Source organism: Paramormyrops kingsleyae, chromosome 13, assembly GCF_048594095.1.
Source record: "Paramormyrops kingsleyae isolate MSU_618 chromosome 13, PKINGS_0.4, whole genome shotgun sequence".
NCBI lineage: Eukaryota > Metazoa > Chordata > Actinopteri > Osteoglossiformes > Mormyridae > Paramormyrops > Paramormyrops kingsleyae.
This window is the reverse complement of record NC_132809.1, coordinates 32,299,344-32,322,289: the sequence shown is the minus strand read 5'-3', so window position 1 is coordinate 32,322,289 and position 22,946 is coordinate 32,299,344. Positions and strand designations below refer to the sequence as shown.

The following is a 22,946-nucleotide window of genomic DNA, read 5'->3' as shown; positions in this document are numbered from 1 at the left end:
AGTCAAAAGTTAATTTATAAGAAATTTAATTACACTAGGACTCGTACTGAGAGGGTGTTTAGGCCTGAGGTCACAGAGCATGTGTGTCGGTATCACACCAACATTTTTCTGTTCCATATTTCTTTATAGTTAATAAAAAATCCCTGGTTATACATAATCATCCATTTTCAAAATATTTATCCTGACAGGGTCACAGGAGGCCTGGAACCTCTCCCAGGCAGCACCGGGAAGCAGGCAGGGATGCATTCTGGATAGGATGCCAATCTATCACACACACTGTGAGAAATTTAAAGGCATCAATTAAACGGTATGTCTTTGGACTACAAGAGGAAGTTGGAGTGCCCAGAGGAAATGGGGATGACATGGGGAGAACATGTAAACCCCACTGAGAGAGAACAGAGGCGGCATGCAAGCCTCCAGGCTGGAATGGCACCCACTGAGACACCGCTCTGCACTATGCATGATAAGTTTCGAAGAAAATAATCACAACACAGAATAATGTCTTCCACTGGAAAAACACACTAACGGCAGCTTAAATAAGAGCAGTTGTAAAAAATTCACTATAGAACTGGGTTAACGGGACATTGCTGTTCGCCTTAATGATACTTTTATGGGATTTTAATGAATAATACATACAATGTATTTCTGTAAGCATTTACTTTTAACTAGACGCGTCAGACGTGGAAGGAACTGGCATGCGAGTCTGGGGAGCACTCACGAACTCTACAGAGTAGAAATGAAACAGAGTTAAAAATGAATCGACAAGAACGTAATGTAACACAGTGACTTAGACTTCTGTACAACACTCTGTACTGTGCACTGACCTTTCCATTGAGACCTAGGTCTAGGTCATTAGCAGACACCTGGAGAACAAACGTCCCAACCTCAGCCCCCTCTGTCACTGTTGCCTCGTAGATGGAGGAAGTGAAGAAAGGTACGTTGTCGTTGACATCTGGAATGACATAGGAGTGACACCTTACAACAATCTGTAGGGTTTCAATGTGAGCTTTCTATCAACTCTTCAGTATGCAAGTATTACTGGAGTGTAAGCTGAGTAAATGAGTACAAAAGTAAACTCTGAAGTGTTCTCCTAATTATATGTTAGTTATTGATATATTTACATGCTGACCCTGTTGAGGATGAAGAGTTGGAAGATGGATGCATGGATGCTAAGACGAAGTTTACAATTAACAGAAGGTAGTATCTGTAATAAAGTAATAAAATGAATGGTAAATAGGCATTACAATACTAAAAAGCACAAGACAACAGCACACACATTATGTTATTACGTTGTAATCAAGTAAGATGAAATTGAGAATTGTGTCAAATTAAGCTGAAGTAATGTTCACTAAGTGCTGCAATCATGGATTATAGAAACCATCGCGATGAATGTAATGGAAATTTTAACTCTTCAACCTAACCCTTTATATACTATTCCCTTTCACTTCAGGCCCAGTATGTGGATAAAGTCAGAGGTCCAGCTCATTCCAAATTTTGTCAATTCTAATTGGATATAATATCAGAATTTTTTTCATAATTTTTCTCTTATTTTTTAAATAAGGCCTGGTTTTCCCCTGGCTTGATTGCTGTCAGAGAAATCTTTTATTAAGCAATATAAGTTATTAAAGAGAGCCTGCGCGATAAATAATTCCACTTTGTACTTTACACGCATGAATGATAGAGGAGCGTCTGCCTTTTTAGAGACAGAGTTGGTGGGAACCGCAGAGACCCAAGATGCAAAGGGGAGTCTGGTCTGGCACGGGCAGGGCTGATCTGGGGTCAGGTGAGATGCACCCTACTCTGCTACATTCCATTAATCAATTCATTAGCTGCTTGGCATGTTGTGTCCAAAGTAACATAACTTAAGAAAAAAAGTACCGGATGAATCACAGAAGATGGTCCGGTTAAATACAACTTTCAGAGAGCCCAACTGGAACTTGAGGGCCAGCTTTGAGAGCTGAGTAGCTTTAACGGCCTTGTTCATGCGTCCCACATTCAGAAAGGACAGTGTATGTGAAGAGGCAAAGGGGAACAGGACACAAGTGGGCGAGAGCTTAAGATTCAAGATTCTTTGTCATTTCTTTCATGCAGGTATATGACAGAAGCAAAACAGCATTTGCCCAAGTCAAGGTGTTTGAACAGGATCATATACATCAAATTTACACAGAAGAAAAACACAATAAAATACATAAGGTACCATAAATAAACTATACTTAAAGAACAGACCAAAAACGCATACAAATGTGGCCAAACGCATTAGTACCCTTCAACTTTTTTAAAAGAGAATCGTAATTTTTTGCAAAATTAGCCGAAACCGACAAAAGTTACTGTCATCCACCATTCTTTATGCCATATTCCACAGGGCAGAAACTTTGGATTTATGACTTTTGAATAATAAAACAAATAAAATTATTTGGATAAAATTATTGGGACCACTAACCTAATACTTTGTAGTACACATTTTAGGGCAATAACTGCAATCAAATGCTTTACGTAGTTCTGAATGAGAATTCTACGTTTCTCAGTTGGTCATTTCACCGACTCTTGTTGAGCAAACTGCTCCAGTTCTTTTAGCTTTGATGGGTTTCTTTTCCCTTTGAGTTTCCATAGATGTTGAACTGGATTCAGATCGAGATTCGTTGCAGGCCACAAAACAGTTCAGTGTTTCTTTAAAACCACTCTTGCATGCTCTTAGATGCATATTTTGCATTATTATCCTGCTGGAGGACCCATGACCTGCGACGAGACAGATCTTTTTAACACTGGATGGTACATTTCACTCCAGAATGCCTTGATAATCTTCAGATTTGTGCCCTGCACAGAGTCAAAGCACCAGGGGCCAGAGGTAGCACATCTATCCCATAATATTACTAAGCCTCCTCCATGCTTCATAGTAGGGATGGTGTTCTTTTCTTTGAAAGCATTGTTTTGTCTTCTGTAACCATAGATCAGCTGTGACTTACCAAAATCTCTAATTTTGTTGCATCTGTCCAAATGACATTTGCCCAGAAGGACTGTGGTTTGCCAACATGCATTCTGGTAAACTCCAGTCTGGCTTTTTTGTGTTGGTCTTTCACAAGTGAGGTCTTCCTGGATCTTCTACTTTGGAGCCCATTTTCATTCAGACAGGGACAGATGGTACAAACTGAAACTGTTGTACCTTGATGCTGTAGGTCAGCCTGGATCGTTTTGGAAGTCTTCCTTAGTCCTGTTTCCACCATTCAAACTATTCATCTCTTCAATCAGGTGTCAATTTTCCTCTTGCGGTTACATCCAAGAAGGTTGACCTACAGTCCTATGAACCTTAAAATGTTTGATAATATTCACAACCATGGTCACATAAATCAAACTCCTGACCATGTTTGCCTGTTACCGCCCTCCATCCGTTCCCACACAGCTCTCTGCAATTCCTTTTCTTTTCCATGTTCAGTGTGATGTACACAAGGACACAGAACAAACAAGTGAGTATTTTCTCCATTAAAATAAGCTGAGTGAATGATTATAAGATTGAAGACACCTGTGATACTGATTAAAGTAAATAGTCTATTTGAGCTATTACTACAATCCATTATTTCTCAGACGTGTTACCAGGATGTCATCTTTGAATTGCCATTTGTCTTATTTAGGCGGACAACAACAAAAATACTGGTTTTCCTAAATATGGTAAACAAGGTGTAAACAAGGATGTAGTTTCATTTTGAGAATGGGTGGGTAAAAGTAATAAAATTACAGAATCCAATTTTCATATGGGGGTCTGAGGCCGTTATCCCATTAAAAAGAAAAAAAAAATAATTAAACTCGGTAAGATTTAGATTTCATGATGTGCATTTGCATGATGAACTAGAGAGGAAAACTTATGTGCAAATTTTGGTTTAGGTCTTCAGTGTGCTACAGTGGAATAAAATACTACTAAAGACTACTAATATTTTATGAGAGAAATGAATGAACAAGAATCAAAGACATTAACAGTTTTAAGTGGGTTGCTGGAGGCAGCCAGCTACACACTGGTTTTGCAGTTCACTTAACCACGCCTGCATGTGTGAAGCAGTGTTGTGGTTTGGCGGAAATGTAAAGGAGGAACAGTGGCTAAAAACGCCCCCAAAATGGCCAATAGGAATGCACTGCACTTCTGATGACCAATGCCAAAATTAGAAATAGCTATGGACATTCCAACAAATAGCTATACCGTTGGGTCTTCGTTAGACGGGCAGATGATTCCTCTGGGTGGGCAATGCTCATCTCTGTGTAGGCAATGCCCACCCCAGTCAACCCCTGGGCATGCACCAGTTATTTGTTTTAACTTCTTAAACTTTCCTGCGTCTACGGTCCATGCACAGGGTGAGCGATGTGAACTTGGTCATCAGGGGTTTGTACTGGATGGCGGATATGTAGCCCACGGTGTACGGTATTTTCAAAAGCAACATTATTCCTGCATTTTGAAAAGATACCGATTATAGTGGCCTAAGCGATGACTGGGGGGGGGGTCATTTTGTCGCAAGGATTTCAAAATACCGTCGCATGCTGCATTACCTTAATACCGCTTTAGTAACAACTTAAAAAATGTTCATTAAAGTTTACACATTTCACTACACTGCCTGTATTTCTGTTTATTGCAATACATCTGCCCTCTGTTGGTTTGGTGGAATATCTTTGCTGTACGTATTAGCCAACCGCGAGTGTCTGTGTCTGCAAACTAACGCAGTACATACACAAGGGTCCGTGCACTCAAGTATGAACTACACTTAAGGGGTCCCAATCATTTTGTCCATGCCATTTTCACCTGTTTTATTATTTTAAATAATATGTTAATTCATAAATCAAAAGCAAAGTGTCTGCTCTTCAGAATATGGAATGAAGAATGATGGATGCCAATTATTTTTGTTGGTTTCATCCTATTTCATGGAAAATTGTGAGCCTATTTTCAAAAAGTGGAAATTTCCGATACTTTTGGTGGCATCTATAAGAAATACACAAAAGTCACATGACGTGCATAGCAGTTTGTTCTCACATGCACATACATGCACACATACAAACTCTTACACTAATATCCTTGGTAATGAGGATAATATGGGGAATGAAGGGTATTATGGTATTTACCAGTGATATTGATATAGACGGTGCTGAAAGCTGCCAGGGGGACAGGGGCCACGTTCTGGGCACGGACCCTCAGCGTAAAGTGACGCGTGGTCTCATAGTCCAAAGGCTCAGCCACCAGAATGGAGGCCGATCCATCCTCGCGGTTGGGAGTCAGATAAAAGCGCACTGGCATGTTGGTCTCTGGCACCATGCCGTCCTCCAAGTTATAGGTCACCCTGGGATCACCCAAGGCTGACACAGCTTTGATTGTCTGGTGATGAAGGAGGAGGAGGGACAGGAAAGCACACGGCGGTATCATCAAAGAACACTCTAGAAGCTCGTGTAGTGTGATTCCTTATGCCATGGAGCCTGGAGAGTTCTCTAACATTACAGATACATTATTATCCCATATGCTGGTGTTTCTCCATCCGATCCTCAGGGACCCACAGCAGTCCAGGTTTTTGCTCCCTCCCCGGAGCTGGGAGGAAGCAGAAATGTGGACCATCTGGCAGGGAGCTCGGGAGGAGCAAAAACATGGGCCAGTTGTGGGTCCCTAAGGACCAGATGGGGAAACACTGCCATATACTATAATAACAACGTAAACATTCCCGGTCGGTCTTAGCTAAATACCAACCATCTCCCATCAATAAACATCCCATCATCTTATATCAATTATGTGTCAACACACTCCATTACACTTATGCTTAGTGAAATATTCATTTACTTTTTAAATGCTTTTAATAGCTTATTCAAAACAATGAAGAAGATTATCCAATTCCATTTCCAATGTATTTGGATAATTATTAGAGAGATTCCTTGTTCAGTCACAGAAGATAATGACTTAATTCAGAATAATTAAAAAAAACAGAATATAGAACTTGCAGGCATTAAGGGATGGGTGGTTTGATGGTTTAGTGTCCTAGTGTCCTGCAGCAGAACATGTGCGATGACCAAGACCTTGTGTAACAGCCTCACTAGTAACCAGGGACTTGAATTGCACATTAGGCGCCCGATGCTTGCGCTCTACAGACATTATTCAGGCACTTTTGATGAGGCCAGTTCAGGATAAGTGCCCCAATCAAGGCTACTCTAATAGGGCCCCTTCAGGGGTTTTAGCAGATAACAATGGAGTTATGACATTACCTGACTGGCCCTGTTTGTGCATTTACAGACAATCCCTTATTTTACAACATTCTTTTCTGCAGAAAGTGGTGAAAAAGCAAACGGAAAAGTCAGAAATTTGCACCTTTAATCTTGGTTACGGCACTTTTGTCTCATCCCAGATACACAGCCTATGATTGTAGGTCCATCTCTGGGAGTCATTGTGATTCAATCCTGAAACTATTGCTCCAAACCCAGTAAAATTATAACAAATACTAAGGCACCCTTTCAAAGCCTGGAATATGAAGCTTCTCATTTGTAGTACAATGTGCACAATGCTGCAATTTGACTCGTCTCCCAGCATGCATCACTCAGCTAACTAGGGTAGTCCCTGCAAATGAGGAATAGGGAACTTTCCCCTTTTCACTGCCTTCTGCCATGACTCTCACCACAACAGTTGTGTCCCTCATGGTATTTTCTGGGATGACTACATTGTAGCTGTTTTTGTCCCACTGGGGAGGCTGGTTCTTCACGTTGGTGATGGTAACAGCTAGCTCCACAGTGCTGCTCTGGTTCCCCCCATCTTTGGCAATGATCTGACGAGTAATGTAGGTCCTCTGGAACAGGGGTGGAGAGTCAGGACAAAAATTATACCTTTTTCAAGATCAATGATTACACACTTACTGATGTCATAGTTACAAAGCACTATAATCGAAACATGATAAGTACGTCTTACATGATACATCACTTCTGTAGAAATAGCACTTAGACAGAAATGCACTCTCTTCCCACACCATACTTCTCTGATCCAGTGTTTCAAGGTAACGCACACTTCACGAGGAAAAACATGTAGTGGGATCTACCCTCAAGTTTCATGACACGGCACTGCTCATTTCCCAGAACAACACTCTGTCTAGTAAACATTTACTTTAGGATCAGAGGTTACAATGTGGCTCATCATGCCACATCCTGAATAAGTGCTGAACGTACTAATTGAGATGGTGAGACGCTCAGCTCTGATGCCTTCAGAACTTACTGCTTAATATTTTTGGATAGTTACTGAAGTAATTAATGTTCATTATACCACGGCACTGTTGAATTCTCATGTCTGATTGGTCTGAAGGGTGTTGATTAATTTTCTACAACTGCACATGTAGCGCCAGCCAGGCGAATCGCGGTAGTAAATCAATGCGTGATTATAATCTTCAGTTCTAACTAATGCTACTTAAAATTCCAGATGTAGAACACAATTTAACATAGATGGCGACTGAGTAAAATGTTTAATCATTGGAGGAAAAAAGCAGTTCTAATACACTAATAAATGCGTTTTTGGCTTATAAACAAGAAAATAATGTCTTTGCACTGCACACTCTTTGCACTGTGGTTCTTAAGGGCAGGTTCCGGCCATCAATATACAGCATGGCTTGTCATACATATTCATAGCAGCTCTAGCACTAACAAGAATAACATCCTTTGTGCCACCTGCTGCTCCATATTTTCAGGAAACACAGTCCCACCTGCGATATGGGCTGGTTGACGTACAGCCATCCTGTGACTGGGTTCACCTGCAGGTACTCGGGTTTGTCGGCGGACATTGAATAGGTGATGGCAGCATTGGTGCCGTAGTCATCGTCATGTGCTGCCACACGGAGGAAGCTGGTCCCTATCATGGTGTCTTCACGCAGGAAGTCTACAGACAATCCAAAAGGGTCACTAATGTTAGCGACAAGCATGGGCGCTGTCAGGTCCGATCAGTTGGGGCTATAGCCCCGAGTATTTTGAGCCTAGACCTGAGTATGTTATCAATGTCAATCATCGTTCAAAAAAAAACAAAAAAGTCAGGCACCAGGTAAACTTGACTTAACCCCTGGTCTTTTCAATAGCTAGAAGCTCCCCTGGCTACGAGCCAGCAAGAAAAGGAAGACCTGACATACTACAAAGCTCCTGTGAAAAGGGTTTGTCAAGGGGTCTTTGTTTTAACTTGCAAATTTGAAATTAATAGAGAGGGTCCAGTCACATGTAGATATTAATGCAGAGTACAGTACCAGTAAAAAGTCTGGAAACACCTGCTTTTAATGCATTTTAGCTGTTATTCACCTTATAGTAAAAGACACTGAGGCTATAAGGTAATACATATGAAATATTGTAATAACCAAGAGAAGTGTTCAACATCTCAAAATTTTCTTACATTTTAGATTCTTCAAAAGAGCCCCCCTTTGCTTCGATGACAGCATTGCAGACTCTTGGCATTCTTTCAATCGGTTTCCAGATGTAGCCCTTGGAATGCTTCTCCAACAGTCCTGAAGGAGTTTTCAAAAACTCTGGACACAGGTTGGCTACCATGCTCTTACTTGTCAATCCAACTAATCTCAAACTAGCACTGTAGGATTTAAATCGATGGATTGCGGGGGCCCAGTCATCTGTCACAGCACTCCATCTCTTTCCTTGTTCACAACATAATACAATACTGACATAAACTCAAGGTGTGCTTAGGGTCTTTATCTTCTTGAAAAATAAATGACTTTTAGTAGATATGTCCAGACTTTTGACTGGAACTGTACATGACATAAGTAATCGATACCTGCAGGAAGTTAGGCAGCAACATCGCCCATAGCCGATACTCACACTCATAGCGAAGGTTCTCGAACTTCGGGCTGTTGTCGTTCTCATCCAGGATTAGAATGTTGAGCTGGCAAATCCCAATGAGAGGCTCCGCTGCCTTATCAGTGGCTGTCACCGTGACAGCGTACTCTCTCTGCCGCTCGCGGTCAAACTCCCTGGCTGTCACAATCACACCTACAGGTGGCAAGCATCCCAGACTCTCGTTATACTCCCAGATACTCTCAGATACTCGCAAAGTGCTAAGTTCAGCCATCAGCTAGTGGGCAGCACCTCTCAGTTTTGGTTCTCATCAGAGTTGACGTGTCGGACTTCCTGGCTCTATTTAAGCTGCTTCAAGGCACAGTACTATTTTCAGTACTCTCAGTTCTTTCACAATGCTATTCTGAGTTCCTTTGCAGAATTGTTTGCTATAAGTTGGGTAAAACACCTAGCTGACTCCCTCAGCTTCACCTCTTTGTGCTTTTTCTTCTTCACCATCTTGTCTCCTCCTGCCTGTGCCCAGGTTTTCATCTCAGTCCCACCTGCTGTGTCGTGCTGAGATAGCTCAAACCTAGCTTGCTTAAATGAGAGCACCACCTGTTGCTCTGCTACATTAGCTGTGGTCCTACCCAGTCACATACCCCAACTGCACTCCTGGTGTTCATGCTGTGCCTCGAGAAACCTGCCCATTGGTTTTTTGGCAGCTAAAGTTCTGATGGTTCAGAATACATGCTCCTCAACCAAGGATACGTCCTTACTATTATATGCAAAAGATCGAATTAGATACAGCTATAGATATACTTTTATACACCCAATGGTGACTTTATTAGGTACACCTGGGTAGTACCATGTCGGACCTACTTTTACCTCTAGGGTAGATCTATGTGTTCAGAGATACTTTTCTGCACACCACTGCTACAGTATACCGAGCTGTTATTTTTGCACATGCAGCCTTCCTATTAGCGTTAATGAGTCTGACCATTCTCCTCTGGCCACTCTCATTAACAAAGTGTTATACACCAGATAAATGTCATTGGCTGTTTTTTGTGCATGACATCATTCTTTAGAAAATTTTGCAGACACTGTGGTGAATGAAAATTGCTGGAACTTTGCTGTTTCTGAGATGCTGGATCCATCACGTCTGGCACCAATAGTCATACCACAAAATCTCCATGTAAGTCTTAACCAATCTACTGCTGAGTCATTCAGTAACTGGACCTTGAGACCCTGTACTGTATGTATTCAATCACAGTCCTGTGATTTGCTGTTTGGAGTAGACTTTGCATTAACAAGCAGATATATCTAAGCACTAAGTGGATATGTGTATTCAGTTTCCATATGAACATATTTCAACCCATTGCATACAGAAATGTTATATTTCTGTACGTTTTTAATCCAGTTACCTTTCATAATCCTAATTTTAGGTTTTAAAAATAATGGGGAAAACATTATAGTGTCATTTTTTTTTTACTGATTCTAAGTGTCTTTTAATTTAAATTGTTTTTTAAACTTTCCTAGTGACTGGCATAGGAAGATGTTCCAAGATTGAGGTTATATTGTATTAAACAGAATTTCGATACATGTAAAATTTTTCTGTAATAATATAATACTCAATTCAGTTACTGACAAAAAAAAACATCCACTGTTTTCCGAAATCTAACTGAAATCACAACATTATCATACTCTATAATTAAACATTTACAATTATTTATTAAGCAAATGCTTTTATCCAAAGCGACGCACAATTGAGAAAACAGTGTCCGTCAGTCCCTTCTGCAGTTGGGATGAAGGGCCTTATTCAAGGCCCCACAATGCCATCCCTCTGCCAACCATAGTAAATGAACCAGCAACCTTCCAATCCTGGACAGAGAGCCACGCATATTCTAGGCAGAACATGGGCTTGTAACAGAGGATGTTGTATGTGAGTATATACTAGAGATACAACCTAGGTGAGAACATTTTTAATTCCATGTTCAAATCAATAAATTGAAGATAATTAGCAGTAACGGCCCTACACTGAACTTCCAATTGCCATGACTACCTTTAAACATAACGCTCCCAGCAAGCAGACGGCCAGTCTGAGCCTTCACTGCACGGTAAAAATTGATGGCCTGTGTACCGTACCTGTCTCTGGGTGGATGCTGAAGGCAGGAACAGTGCTGTCCTTGTGCATAAACCCATATGTCACCTTCCCATTCGTGCCTTCATCCGCGTCCACCGCGTGAACCTGCAAGACGAAGGTTCCCACTGGCTGGTTCTCCAGTACAGAAGTCCGCTCCTTGTACTGCAGGCACTGGAAGGAGGGCAAAAACACAAAACAATGGGGGGAGGGTAGACCAAGTCATTTATCCAAGCAAACATGTTACTCTACACAGTCTCTGCTGAATACTTCCAATACAATTAAAGTATAACATGCATTCCTTTAGAAATGCATCAATTGTGCTTGAAAGGTCACAACAGGAAATGCTAAATTTCACTATAATAGTAGAAGCAATACTTTTACAATATTGGACAAGGGAATAGAGAATATTTGCAATTTCATACAAAAACTCATCCCATTTTAATATCTATTGGACTTAGGCTGTCTGGATTCTCCACATTGCACTGGGACTTCAGCAAAACATAGCTGTATAATAAGGATCCCACACTATTTCCAGCAGCTCATTTTCAACAGTTGCTTAGAATTAAGGCAGAGTACACACTGAACATAATGCAGTCACACCCACACCCACAGTCACACTAAGGAAAAGTACTAGTCAACAGTTCACTTGAGCAGTGTGATTTTTCCATTGTAAGATGTTCGGAGAGCTCTGTACTCAGTTGGAAGCATATCTAAAAGCCCTTATATTTGAGGCATGCCAATCTGTAATTTTCATTAAAAATGTTTGTAATCTGTGGATACATAGGTTCCTACCGTCAATTACTCCTCCACACGGGAGCACAGATTAAGAAAAATACTTGGAGATTTACTGATGTGAGAAATACATTTGATTATTCCATTGTACAATGGAATAATGAAAAAAGCAAATACTTTTAGCAGACACAGACGGTGTACCTTTTCAAACACGGGCTTGTTGTTGTTGACATCGTCTACACCCACGATGACCTGGGTAGTGGTGTAGAGAGGGTGTGGCCCACCTGAGGCGTTGTCATCAGTCGCTGTGACATTGAGGATGTACTCCACACCCCGTAATTTCGGGGGTGGACTGGAGCGAAGACGGATCAGCCCTGCAAAACCAGCCCGTCTCAAATGGAGATGTGACATGAGTGGCAATGCTGGTCCAAGGACACTATAGAATACTTATTTATGCAATAGTACTACTTCCATTTTGAATCAATCCTGCACAAGTTAACAACATCTTGGATGGATTAATGTGATAAAATGGACTAATATGGATGGACTAAAACGATAAAACAAAGGTAACGCTTTACAATAAATGTACCTTCATAACGCATTCATTGTGCATTCATAGAATATTCAGTGCACCATCACAATGCATTTATAAAGCATTCATGTAACATTCATAAGCAGCATATAAGTACACCTTAACATGCCTTAAAGCATTGCATTCATAACATGACAGCTGAAGTATACATTAATAACAAGCATTACAATAGTATCATCATCCACCATCCATCCATCCATCCATCCATTTTCTGAAACCACTTGTCCTATTAAGGGTCGCAGGGGGGTCCAGAGCCTATCCGGGAGGCTGTGGGTGCAAGACAGGGCATAACCCAGGATGGGGCACCAACCCATCGCAGGGCACACTCACACACCATTCACTCACACACCATCCACTCACACACCATTCACTCACACACCATTCACTCACATACCATCCACTCACACACCATTCACTCACACACCATCCACTCACACACCATCCACTCACACACCATCCACTCACACACCATTCACTCACACACCATTCACTCACATACCATCCACTCACACACCATTCACTCACACACCATTCACTCACATACCATCCACTCACACACCATCCACTCACACACCATCCACTCACACACCATTCACTCACACACCATTCACTCACACACCATCCACTCACACACCATTCACTCACACACCATTCACTCACACACCATCCACTCACACACCATTCACTCACACACCATTCACTCACACACCATCCACTCACACACCATTCACTCACACACCATTCACTCACACACCATCCACTCACACACCATTCACTCACACTCATTCACTCACACACCATCCACTCACACACCATTCACTCACACTCATTCACTCACACACCATCCACTCACACACCATTCACTCACATAACATTCACTCACACACCATCCACTCACACACCATTCACTCACACACCATCCACTCACACACCATCCACTCACACACCATTCACTCACACACCATCCACTCACACACCATTCACTCACACTCATTCACTCACACTCCATTCACTCACACACCATTCACTCACATAACATTCACTCACACACCATCCACTCACACACCATTCACTCACACACCATCCACTCACACACCATCCACTCACACACCATCCACTCACACACCATTCACTCACACTCCATTCACTCACACATGCACACATGCATGATATTATCATATCATATTTATTATCAATGTAAATTAAAGCTGTTAAGGTAAATTAGGATATTAAGGTATACTGGCCTGCTGCTAATTAACATTCAATGAATGCATTATGAATGCAATATGAAGACTTATTGAATGTTCTACAAATGCATTGTAAAGACATTATGAAGGAATAGTTAGTTAAAGTGTGAACAATAAAATACAGTAGGTAATTCAGAAATATACAGCCTTACATTGCATAGAATGCCTTTTGAATGAAGGCATGACCTGAAGCGCCATCACCTTTGGACCCCGGTATTTTCTGGCTATAATAAAAACATTAAGTGGCTGCTGCTCTGTAGGACTGTTTGCTGACAGTGTGCTGCCTCTGCACCCCAGGTTTACTAGTTACTCTCTTGTATCCAGTGGCTTATTTTGAGTCCCCACATGTAGGAGGCAGAATCTCCTACGGCATATTTATCCATGTCCAAAGACAAGGAAGAAAAAGGACAAAAATAGACATCCAAGGAGATATGTTAGCTTACAAACATTTGGAGTCAGTTGAATTACTGAATAAGCTTGAAGCTAAATCCTTTCAGGAGTCATGCAGACATTTTGTTCATATGAAACCATATTAGGTGGTTCTTCTGCATCGGTGTGTGTGAAGGAGAATTAGATGCTACATGTGTCAGTGTTTTTTCCTGCTTAGCCTCAGTGGACCGGATGGATTTTTATCCCGAGGTGTTTGGCATGAACAGAGGTCACTGCTATTTTACATACAGCCATGGAAAAAATTAAGAGACCACAGAATTTTTTTTTGTTTCACACATTTCTCAATTCATGGGTATGCATGAATTTGTTTTTTGCAAACTGCACCCTGTTTCTTCCCTGCTCCTCATTAATGAAGGGCTGCTTCTTGCTTTATGGGACTTCAGTCCTGCTTCTAGGAGCCTGTTATTCATTGTCCTAGCAGTGCACTTCACACCACTTAATGTTTCCCATTCTTTTTGAAGGTCACTTGATGTCATCATATGATTCATGAGGCACTGCAGGATAAGTTGACGGTCATCACTGGCATTAGAAAGTTACTTTTGCCCTCTACCTGGCTGGTTTTTGGTTATTGCAAATTTCTCCTGCGTCACCTTGTTCTTGTGTACTGCTGTCTTAGAAACTTTGAGTATGTATCCTTCTGTCAGCAGAATCAGGGTTAAACCAAGATTGAAAAATGCAGATTTGTTTCAAAATATAGAATGGCATCTTAATTTTTTCCGCTGCTGTATAAATTGTGAAATGTATACAAACGACAGAATAATGCACGAGAAAGGGCAGTGTATTGCAGCTGAAATTTGACAAAACAAATTTGTACTTGTATTTATATTTAATTACTTTCTAAATATATAGCTTCTGTATTTATACTAATATGACTTCTGTTGTAAATGGTGGTTGCTGCATAAAATACATCTGTAATAAATGTAATTGTCAATCAAGTTATAATGGTGTCAGTGACCTTTTCTTTATATATATATATATATATATATATATATATCATAAAAATAAATGTTAACTAAGTTGGTGTAATTTTTCAAAATCTAGGACATGTGATATAAATACGGCCAGGGGTTTACAAAGCCCACACCAATGTACTTCCTCACGGAAAAAGCGCTCACGCAGAAATGCCAAACCTCGGAGCTGAAAACCAGCTTCCGGCTCTTTCTAAGTGCTTTGAACTGGAGTCTGTTGGGGCTGGGGCAGCAGGGATGTGGGGGGAGGGGCAGGGGCAGGGAGAGACATGCCAGAAACACACTGAGAGTGACTGCCGACGCCTCGGGCCTTCACGCCCCGGCACGCGATGCGCCACGCGTCCTGCAGACATCAAAGCACATGAGAGACGGGGAAGACATATCCCCAGGGTCCGCATTGCAGCCACATTGCTTTGTTTGATGGGGGTCATCTCATTCTCATTGCCACCTCTCATTAATGTCCTGTCCCTAAGTGCTGGATTAGAGGGACCTGGGGGTTCCCTACAACCAAAAGTCGCCTGTAGGGAATCCGTAGGGTGGGTAGAGATTTTATGTAGGCCACACAAAAATGACAGGCAAGGAGGCGAACAGAAAAAAGAGGCAAAATTAAAGCTATTTTAGCTATTTTACCGGTATTTATGCTTTTAACATCAGAAAGACCATCACGTTAAGGCTACAAGGCTCCAGTGATTACAAAAAAAAAATCAAATTAGAATAGTCTGAGATAAAGGAATGTGAATGTTTGTTTTCAATGGGCTCACCCTTCAATACAGTCAAAAATAATGAGGGAAAAAAAGCCTTTGTCTTGATCTTGCAGGCTACCCATTTGGTGTGGAGCTTAATGATATCACTGTATATGTTTCAAATGCTGGTTTGAAGACCTGCTGGAATTAGCATCAGCTTCAAAAATGAACAGAATGGAAATATTACACAGACAGAAGGGAGTGTAAAGTAAAGGTTCATGTGTATTCCGTTTTTTGGATTTGTTGTGATCTGTTTCGGATTTTAAGGTTTTATAAGCTTCCGAGCCGAAAAAAATAAGTTTTCAGAGTACGTCTGTCTCTCTTGCCCGTATCCACTTTTGTCTCCTTAAAAGCTCCCCTGTCTATGTGTGTAAGTGAGTTTATTCGCGCTCGCTGTTTTACCGCTGTCCTTTTAAGGGTCATACAATAAAAGAGTCTGCTAAAAACTGAACTTTGCTGTCTGCCACTTGAGCGCCACAGTATTTAATTTATTTAGACAAAACTGTAGCAGTTATAGTTGAATTTTTTGGGTACGCGGAAGGTTTAGATGTGATAGCCCGTCCCAGTTTCACTGATATTACAATTCCAAATTCTGTAACCAGCTTTTCTGTGGAGCCGTGCTGGAGCCATTTTTTCAGGCACTGGGCCAGTTTCTTTGCAATGGAAATGCACGGAACTAGTTCCGGACTAGGAAAAAGTCAGGCACCTGCTCCGGCGCCGTGTTGGTGGAAATAAGGCAAAAATAGTAGTGCACGAGTATGATGAAATATATGAGTTATATAATTTGTATCAGTTTACAACTCAAAATTAAGACTCAAAACAGAGTACAATGGGGAGAGGGTTACCTTTCTGGCTGTCAATGACAAAATTGCCCTCTTCATTGCCCACTGTGATTTTGTATGTAATCCCATCACCATCTGGGTCCTTGGCCAGCACGGTGGCGACTAACGTGTTGGGTCCAGCATCTTCAGACACAAAGGTCCTATAGCTGTCAACAGAGTGAGTATACAGTGAACACCATATACCTACGACTGTGTTACCCATCAGTGACAGTGAACACCATATACCTACGACTGTGTTACCCATTCTGAAATTTACATAATTATTACGGACACATTCCATTCATTTTCTCATTACTTATACTGCAGACCCCTCGCAGGGTCACAAGATACACCTTGGATGACATGCCAGTCCATCACAGAGCACACACACACACTACAGGGAAATTAGAGACACAAATTAATTTAACCTTTGAATCAAAGGAGAAAAGACACAGCACACAACAAGAAGACAGAGACAGAGTAGAGTTGGGATTCAAACACTCATCTCTGGAGGAATAATGCAACATGCCACTGCATCACCATGTCACACCGTCATTTATCTAATAATTATTCTTTAATGGCGATAATGATCTCATACATGTAATTCTATCATGTTCTTATCAGCATCATTAAAAAGTACAAATTAGGATGGCATGTTGTGTTGTGGCCTTGTACAAGTGTGAGGAGAAAAACAAGACAAAAAGAAACATTCAGAAACTTGTCTATTTAATTACATCTCTGATCTACGCACACACACACACGCACACACACACACACACAAACACAGACACACACACACAAACACAGACACACACACATGCACTTGCAGAAACACACACTTTTCCACAGGACCATATAAGGACACACACAAAAAAACAAATAAATACTCCCGGTACTGAGAAAATGCTTACATACAGTAGACACATACATACATACATACATACATACGTACATACATACATACGTGAAATGAAGACTCCCAAAATCAAAACCAGCTAATGGAAGGTCATTTATAAAATGTGCCCCCCCATTGTGTCTGAATTCAGCAAAAGGTCATAAATTGTATATTCATAGCAGGGTTCGCCAGCCATGCTGTTTCCAAAGGCTCGTTTTGAATATGATCTGGTCTGACCATTCAGACCCATGCAGCACTTGCAGTGGATTCCTGGTGGTAAGTTTTAATTTGTTTATTTTTATTAATACATTTGAAATCACAGTATTTTTTTTATTGCTGATTAGGTTTATTGTTTCTCTTGAGGTGTTCAGGTGCTTTTTGTCCCAGCGTGCCCACCATAGTCTACTTCTTGTGTTGAGGTTTTCAGCATGACGGGTTCATTAAAGTTCAGTTTTTCGAAGTTGTTATTGTACTGAATGACACCTAGGACACGAGGCAGACCCGAAAGCAGGTGAACACGCTGAGTTGCCTTGTTGGTGCTGCAGATCTGCAGAACTGCACCGCAATAGACGCTTTGCGTGGGAAAGGTGAAAGCCGCATCAAAAGAGTGATTAGCAGGAGCGTGCAGACACGCCCCTGTCATTTCCCTTTGCCACTTGCCACACAAAGGCCTGTCACCGGGAACAGCCCTCGATGGCATCTCCTTCCCCTAACCACGAGGAGCCTGTCATTCTCAAACCGACAGTTAGGGAGAAGTACAGTGTGAAGCCAGTACACGGCTTCCCTCCGGTTCACGCCTCCCAAAGCCACCGCTCGCACTTTGATCACATGCTCTCGAGATGTAGCCGAGTAGCAGGGCGGATTGACAGATGACTGACGGCATGCAGCCAGAGCCCCTTTTCGGGATCCGCCGGAACAATGGAGTCTGGCAGCGTCGGCTTGTGTGATGCAGAGACTCTTTGCATCTTCATTATGTAGCCCATCAAATCCATTTGTAGCAAAATCAAAATTAATTTGTAATTATTACAGAAGTCTATCTTTGTCAAAGCACTAAGAGGCATAATATAAACAGAAGTCTATATTTCTTAATCTTCTTAAAAGATTGACATCAGGCTGAATTTACACATTTATCCAGGCAGCTAATTATTTTGACAATTCATATTCAGCTGATAAAAACACATTAATACAATGATGAACATGACTTCCCACCCCATCCGCCCAACCACTACTCTTCCCGCATTTATTTTTCCCTTTTTTTCAATTTGACGTTGACTGTAAGCATTAATGGGGCCATTACCTTAGTTCACCTCGTTATTCATCATTTAGATAAAAGCCAGCAAGCATTTACGGTAACGATCTGGTAAAGAGCCTGATTGTGCGCATAACAAAGAGCGCCGCGGAACGGCACGGCGCGTCATCCACACATGTCTGGCTGACAGACCCCCGTCACAGGCACGCCACATGCTACTGACCCAGGGGCACAAAAGGGGCATGGATACCCTGGCAGATCCAGGGGGCCCAGAAGCTCAAGCTACACCACATTGTTGACTCCATCATCCCTCGGCCATCCCCCAAACACAACAGCCATTTTGCACAGTATTTATCCTCCTGTTATGCTGTTTTGCACATTTCTCTTATGTATTCTTCAAATGTGTTACTTTTATGTTTATTTTATTACTGATTTCCCTTTTGCGCATTCATTGTCTATTTTAACTTATGATGTCCTTTTGTATCAGCCTCAGCAAACTTCAGAAATGCCCAAATAAAAGCCCAATTTTTTCCCAAATGACACATATACTGTAAGCACACACATACACACACACACACACACACACACAATATGAGAGAAATCTATCTAAGACAACTGATGGCATGGCTGATTGAGCATGCCTTGCCAATTTCTAGAGCTAGCAACCATAAAATTGGTCAATTAAAAGAGCCAAAAGCCTTCAGTAATGTTGCAGAGTGAAAAGAACATAAAATAATAAGTTAATGCAGCAGAGAAGCATAAAGATTCAGGAATGTAACATAAGCAAATGTGAAGAGTATACATTTGGGTAAGAACACAGAGATGATGATAAAATCACTATGACAGGCCTTTTGCACCTCACATTTCGGGGATTTGAATTTAATCTTGACAGTGACAGCTGCATGGGATTCTGGGAAATTACTGCATGGAATGGAAAAAAAGTGGGACAATCGTATGTCATGCAGAACATAACAGAAAATAAACCTGTAATGTGAGTGTTATGACTACTGCCACCGAGAGCAGGGTGACACAACCCTGTTCCCGCAGAGCTTAGGTGCGGTCCTGATTAGCACCCCTGATACAGATAAGAAGGCCCACTGAAGGACCTGCCGCTCTGTATCAGGCGTGTGACATTAGGGCCGCGCCTACGTGCTGCTGGGTGGTAGATCCCCCAGAACAGCCTTGACCTACAGTCAAATGATGAAAATGATAGTTATATAGACTCATTATAGTCAGTTATAGCCAGTTAGTAATACATTGTAGAGTAAGAACATGAGGCTCTCACATGGGCTGGGAAAACTCGGGCGCCTCGTCATTGACGTTGGACATGCGGATGCGGACGGTGGCCGTCCCCGTGCGTGGCATCTCCCCCTTGTCCACGGCCATCACGATGAACTCATAGAGGTGGTTGGGCCGCTCGTAGTCCAGGGGGCGGGCTGGGAAGATGGTGCCGTGAGCAGAGACCGTGAAGTCGGGGCTCAAGGTGTGGTAGGTTAGCTTCGCATTCCGGTCAGAGTCACAGTCACTGGCCGACACTGCAGGGGGGGGGGGGGTAATCGGTTGGAAAAATTAAATGGAGGTGAGTTCTGACCACTGTGTAATGTACAGCTCAACCTATGATTGTCATTCTGCCTCATACTGTTTAAGTCACATAATGAGTGGCCAGAGCAGGAGTCTGACCCTCCAGCTTTTCAGGTGTAAATTGGAAGTAATGGCAAAGAATTTAAAGCCTGCAGGAAATTGGCGTCTCTGCTTTCATTGAGCGGCTTAGCAGAGGTTATCATCTCCAGCAACTAACATGCAGTGCCTTATTGTTTAATCCCTCTTTATTCATACAGTTAGGCATTTATTAGGGTTGGTGGAATTCATCAATAAAATCATCAATTCCATTTCAAATCAGTAAATGTAATTTTAATTAGAATTTTAACTAGAAAATTGAATTGGAATCGAAATTCAGGTAGTGGACCTGAATTCAATGAAATTCCATGTTTTGCAGGTTTTCTTAGCCCAGGGGTGGCCAGCAAGTCGCTTGCAGAGGAGCCAATGAGCAGCTCGCGTATGACGTATTTCAGAAGTGGGATCAATGATGTTAATGTCAATGTATTTGTATTTCTGCATAAGCCATTTCAGTTTGTCTGAGACCATGAATTCCATGCTGCCACGCAGAGAATTAGTCCAGCTGGCCAACCCCCCCCCCCCCCCTCCCCCCACTGCTAAGAAATCTTACTGTTGCCACCCCTATGCCAGGAGTTTCCCATTAGTGATACACAGGGGCGGATTAACGCACAGGCTAGATATGGCTTAAGCCTAGGGGCCCCACGTGTGCCAGCCTGCAAGGGGGCCCCCATTGGCGCGGAGGGGGGCGGGGTTGGGGGGCCCACAGACTACTGTAGCCTAGGGGCCTCTGTGCACCTTAATCCGCCCCTGGTGATACATTAGACTTAGTTAAAAGGTAAAGTACCTGGTTTTAAGCCAAGATTCCCCAACAGAAACCTCTCTCTGCACAGGTCCTACATGGTGGCTTATAATCTGCTATGATTAGTCAATCAAGCTTATTACTCCACGTCAATTAATCCTCCTCTAACATGGAGACTCACGCTTTACTTATAAACTAGAAACCTCTTCACAGCTAATATAGTCCTAAAATGATCATTTCCTTACACTGGAACCATGTTAATCCAAGGAATAAAAGCAGGTTAATGCCAGGTTACTGCATGTAAAAGCGGAATTTAGATATCCCAGCTGCACTCCTGTCATTTTATTTGGTTAATTTTGCAGCAACTTTCATTTCTGTCTGGTCTCAGTATCCCCTAAAGGAGATGGAGCTCACCGTAATGCAACGTGAAGCCACGACAGACACGCGCTTCTCTGCTGAAGCCGCGGCAGACACGCGCTTCTCTCCTGAAGCCGCGACAGGCACGCGCTTCTCTCCTGAAGCCGCGACAGACACGCGCTTCTCTGCTGAAGCCGCGACAGACACGCGCTTCTCTCCTGAAGCCGCGACAGACACGCGCTTCTCTCCTGAAGCCGCGACAGACACGCGCTTCTCTGCTGAAGCCGCGACAGACACGCGCTTCTCTCCTGAAGCCGCGACAGACACGCGCTTCTCTGCTGAAGCCGCGACAGACACGCGCTTCTCTGCTGAAGCCGCGACAGACACGCGCTTCTCTCCTGAAGCCGTGGCAGACAGGTGCTTCTCTCCTGTCGTCCCCACCACCATGACAAAACGGCGCAGGCAGGCCGAGGGATCAAAAGGGCAATGATGAATCGCTTTAAGCTGAATGAACCACAAGGGTAGGATCCACTGTGCCAAGACCAGGGATATTTTTGTTTTGGAAAATCGAAAGCATTTACTGACCTTTATGTTGGTGCTTTATAATGTGATTTTTTTTAAGGCAGAATATTAAGATGTTGTCAAGCTTCAGCATGAAAATCCAGCCTCAAAAACAGAAAAGCATTTGCATATTTGGCAGACAATGTACAAAAAATGATCAGAAAGCAGGATCAGACAATGTCCCGGGAACAACTGGGCTTGGGGGCTTTGCTAATGGCCCCAATGATGGCATCAGTTTCCCAGCCACAGGATCACGGGCACAGAGTCGAAACCCGCAGAGCCTCACACTATCCTCTCATTACAAAAAAATCTAATTATAAAAGCTATTTCCAATTGTTTCCAACAGGTGATAACAGAAAACAAATCACAACATAATTCAATGACCTTGCTTCAACAACTCTGCAAAAATGCATGATAAACACTCCCTGCCGATGAGTGTATACTGTCATAAGCTCACATGCAGATGGGACTTAGCAATAATCAAGCAACCATGTTTAAGAAAGTCATCGTAGGTTACTGATCTTCATTGATATATCAGGTTTATGTTTGTTATAAATTACTATAATAAGTACAATATCATTAAAAAAAGGCATCGTGCCATTATATTTTAATATTAATGAACCCGTAGTAGATTAAACAATCTGTTACTGCTGCACAAAAATGAGATCATTAAAACAACAATGACAGAAGTAGCCAGGGAGTATTGTTCCCTGGGTAAAATAAAAATCATCCAAATTTGTACGGTTCATGCCTCACTAAGTGAGGAGACCTGAACAGAGCTGAGAGAAGCATCACAATGGTGTTTACCAGTTGCATCATGTTCAAAGTGAGACCTTGGTCAAGTCCCACTGGCACAGACGACCCCTGTATATCAGGAAGCCAGTGAAGTCGGTGATCCTGGCCATCCACACACTGGAGATGGGGGGGGGGGGGTTTCAGCTGGTGGACAAAGCAGAAGCACTCCACAGAAAGAGACACAAAGGAGAGCTTCATTCTGGCTGCCACCTCCAGTCCA

The 22,946-nt window shown here is 42.3% G+C and overlaps 1 protein-coding gene across 2 annotated transcripts in view; it reads right to left on the bottom strand.

The window, feature by feature from the left end:
• Positions 1-22,946, bottom strand: part of LOC111849644 (neural-cadherin-like) — a 125,879-nt gene that overhangs the window by 57,152 nt on the left and 45,781 nt on the right. For both annotated transcript variants that reach the window (XM_072698664.1, XM_072698665.1), the window contains exons 6-14: positions 19,883-20,132; positions 16,478-16,620; positions 11,834-12,006; positions 10,903-11,071; positions 8,803-8,973; positions 7,695-7,867; positions 6,627-6,794; positions 5,098-5,347; positions 825-952 (exon numbers count right to left, since the gene is read on the bottom strand). In XM_072698664.1, the coding sequence (XP_072554765.1) occupies positions 825-952; positions 5,098-5,347; positions 6,627-6,794; positions 7,695-7,867; positions 8,803-8,973; positions 10,903-11,071; positions 11,834-12,006; positions 16,478-16,620; positions 19,883-20,132 (1,625 nt within the window). The remainder of the gene's footprint in view (positions 1-824; positions 953-5,097; positions 5,348-6,626; positions 6,795-7,694; positions 7,868-8,802; positions 8,974-10,902; positions 11,072-11,833; positions 12,007-16,477; positions 16,621-19,882; positions 20,133-22,946) is intronic.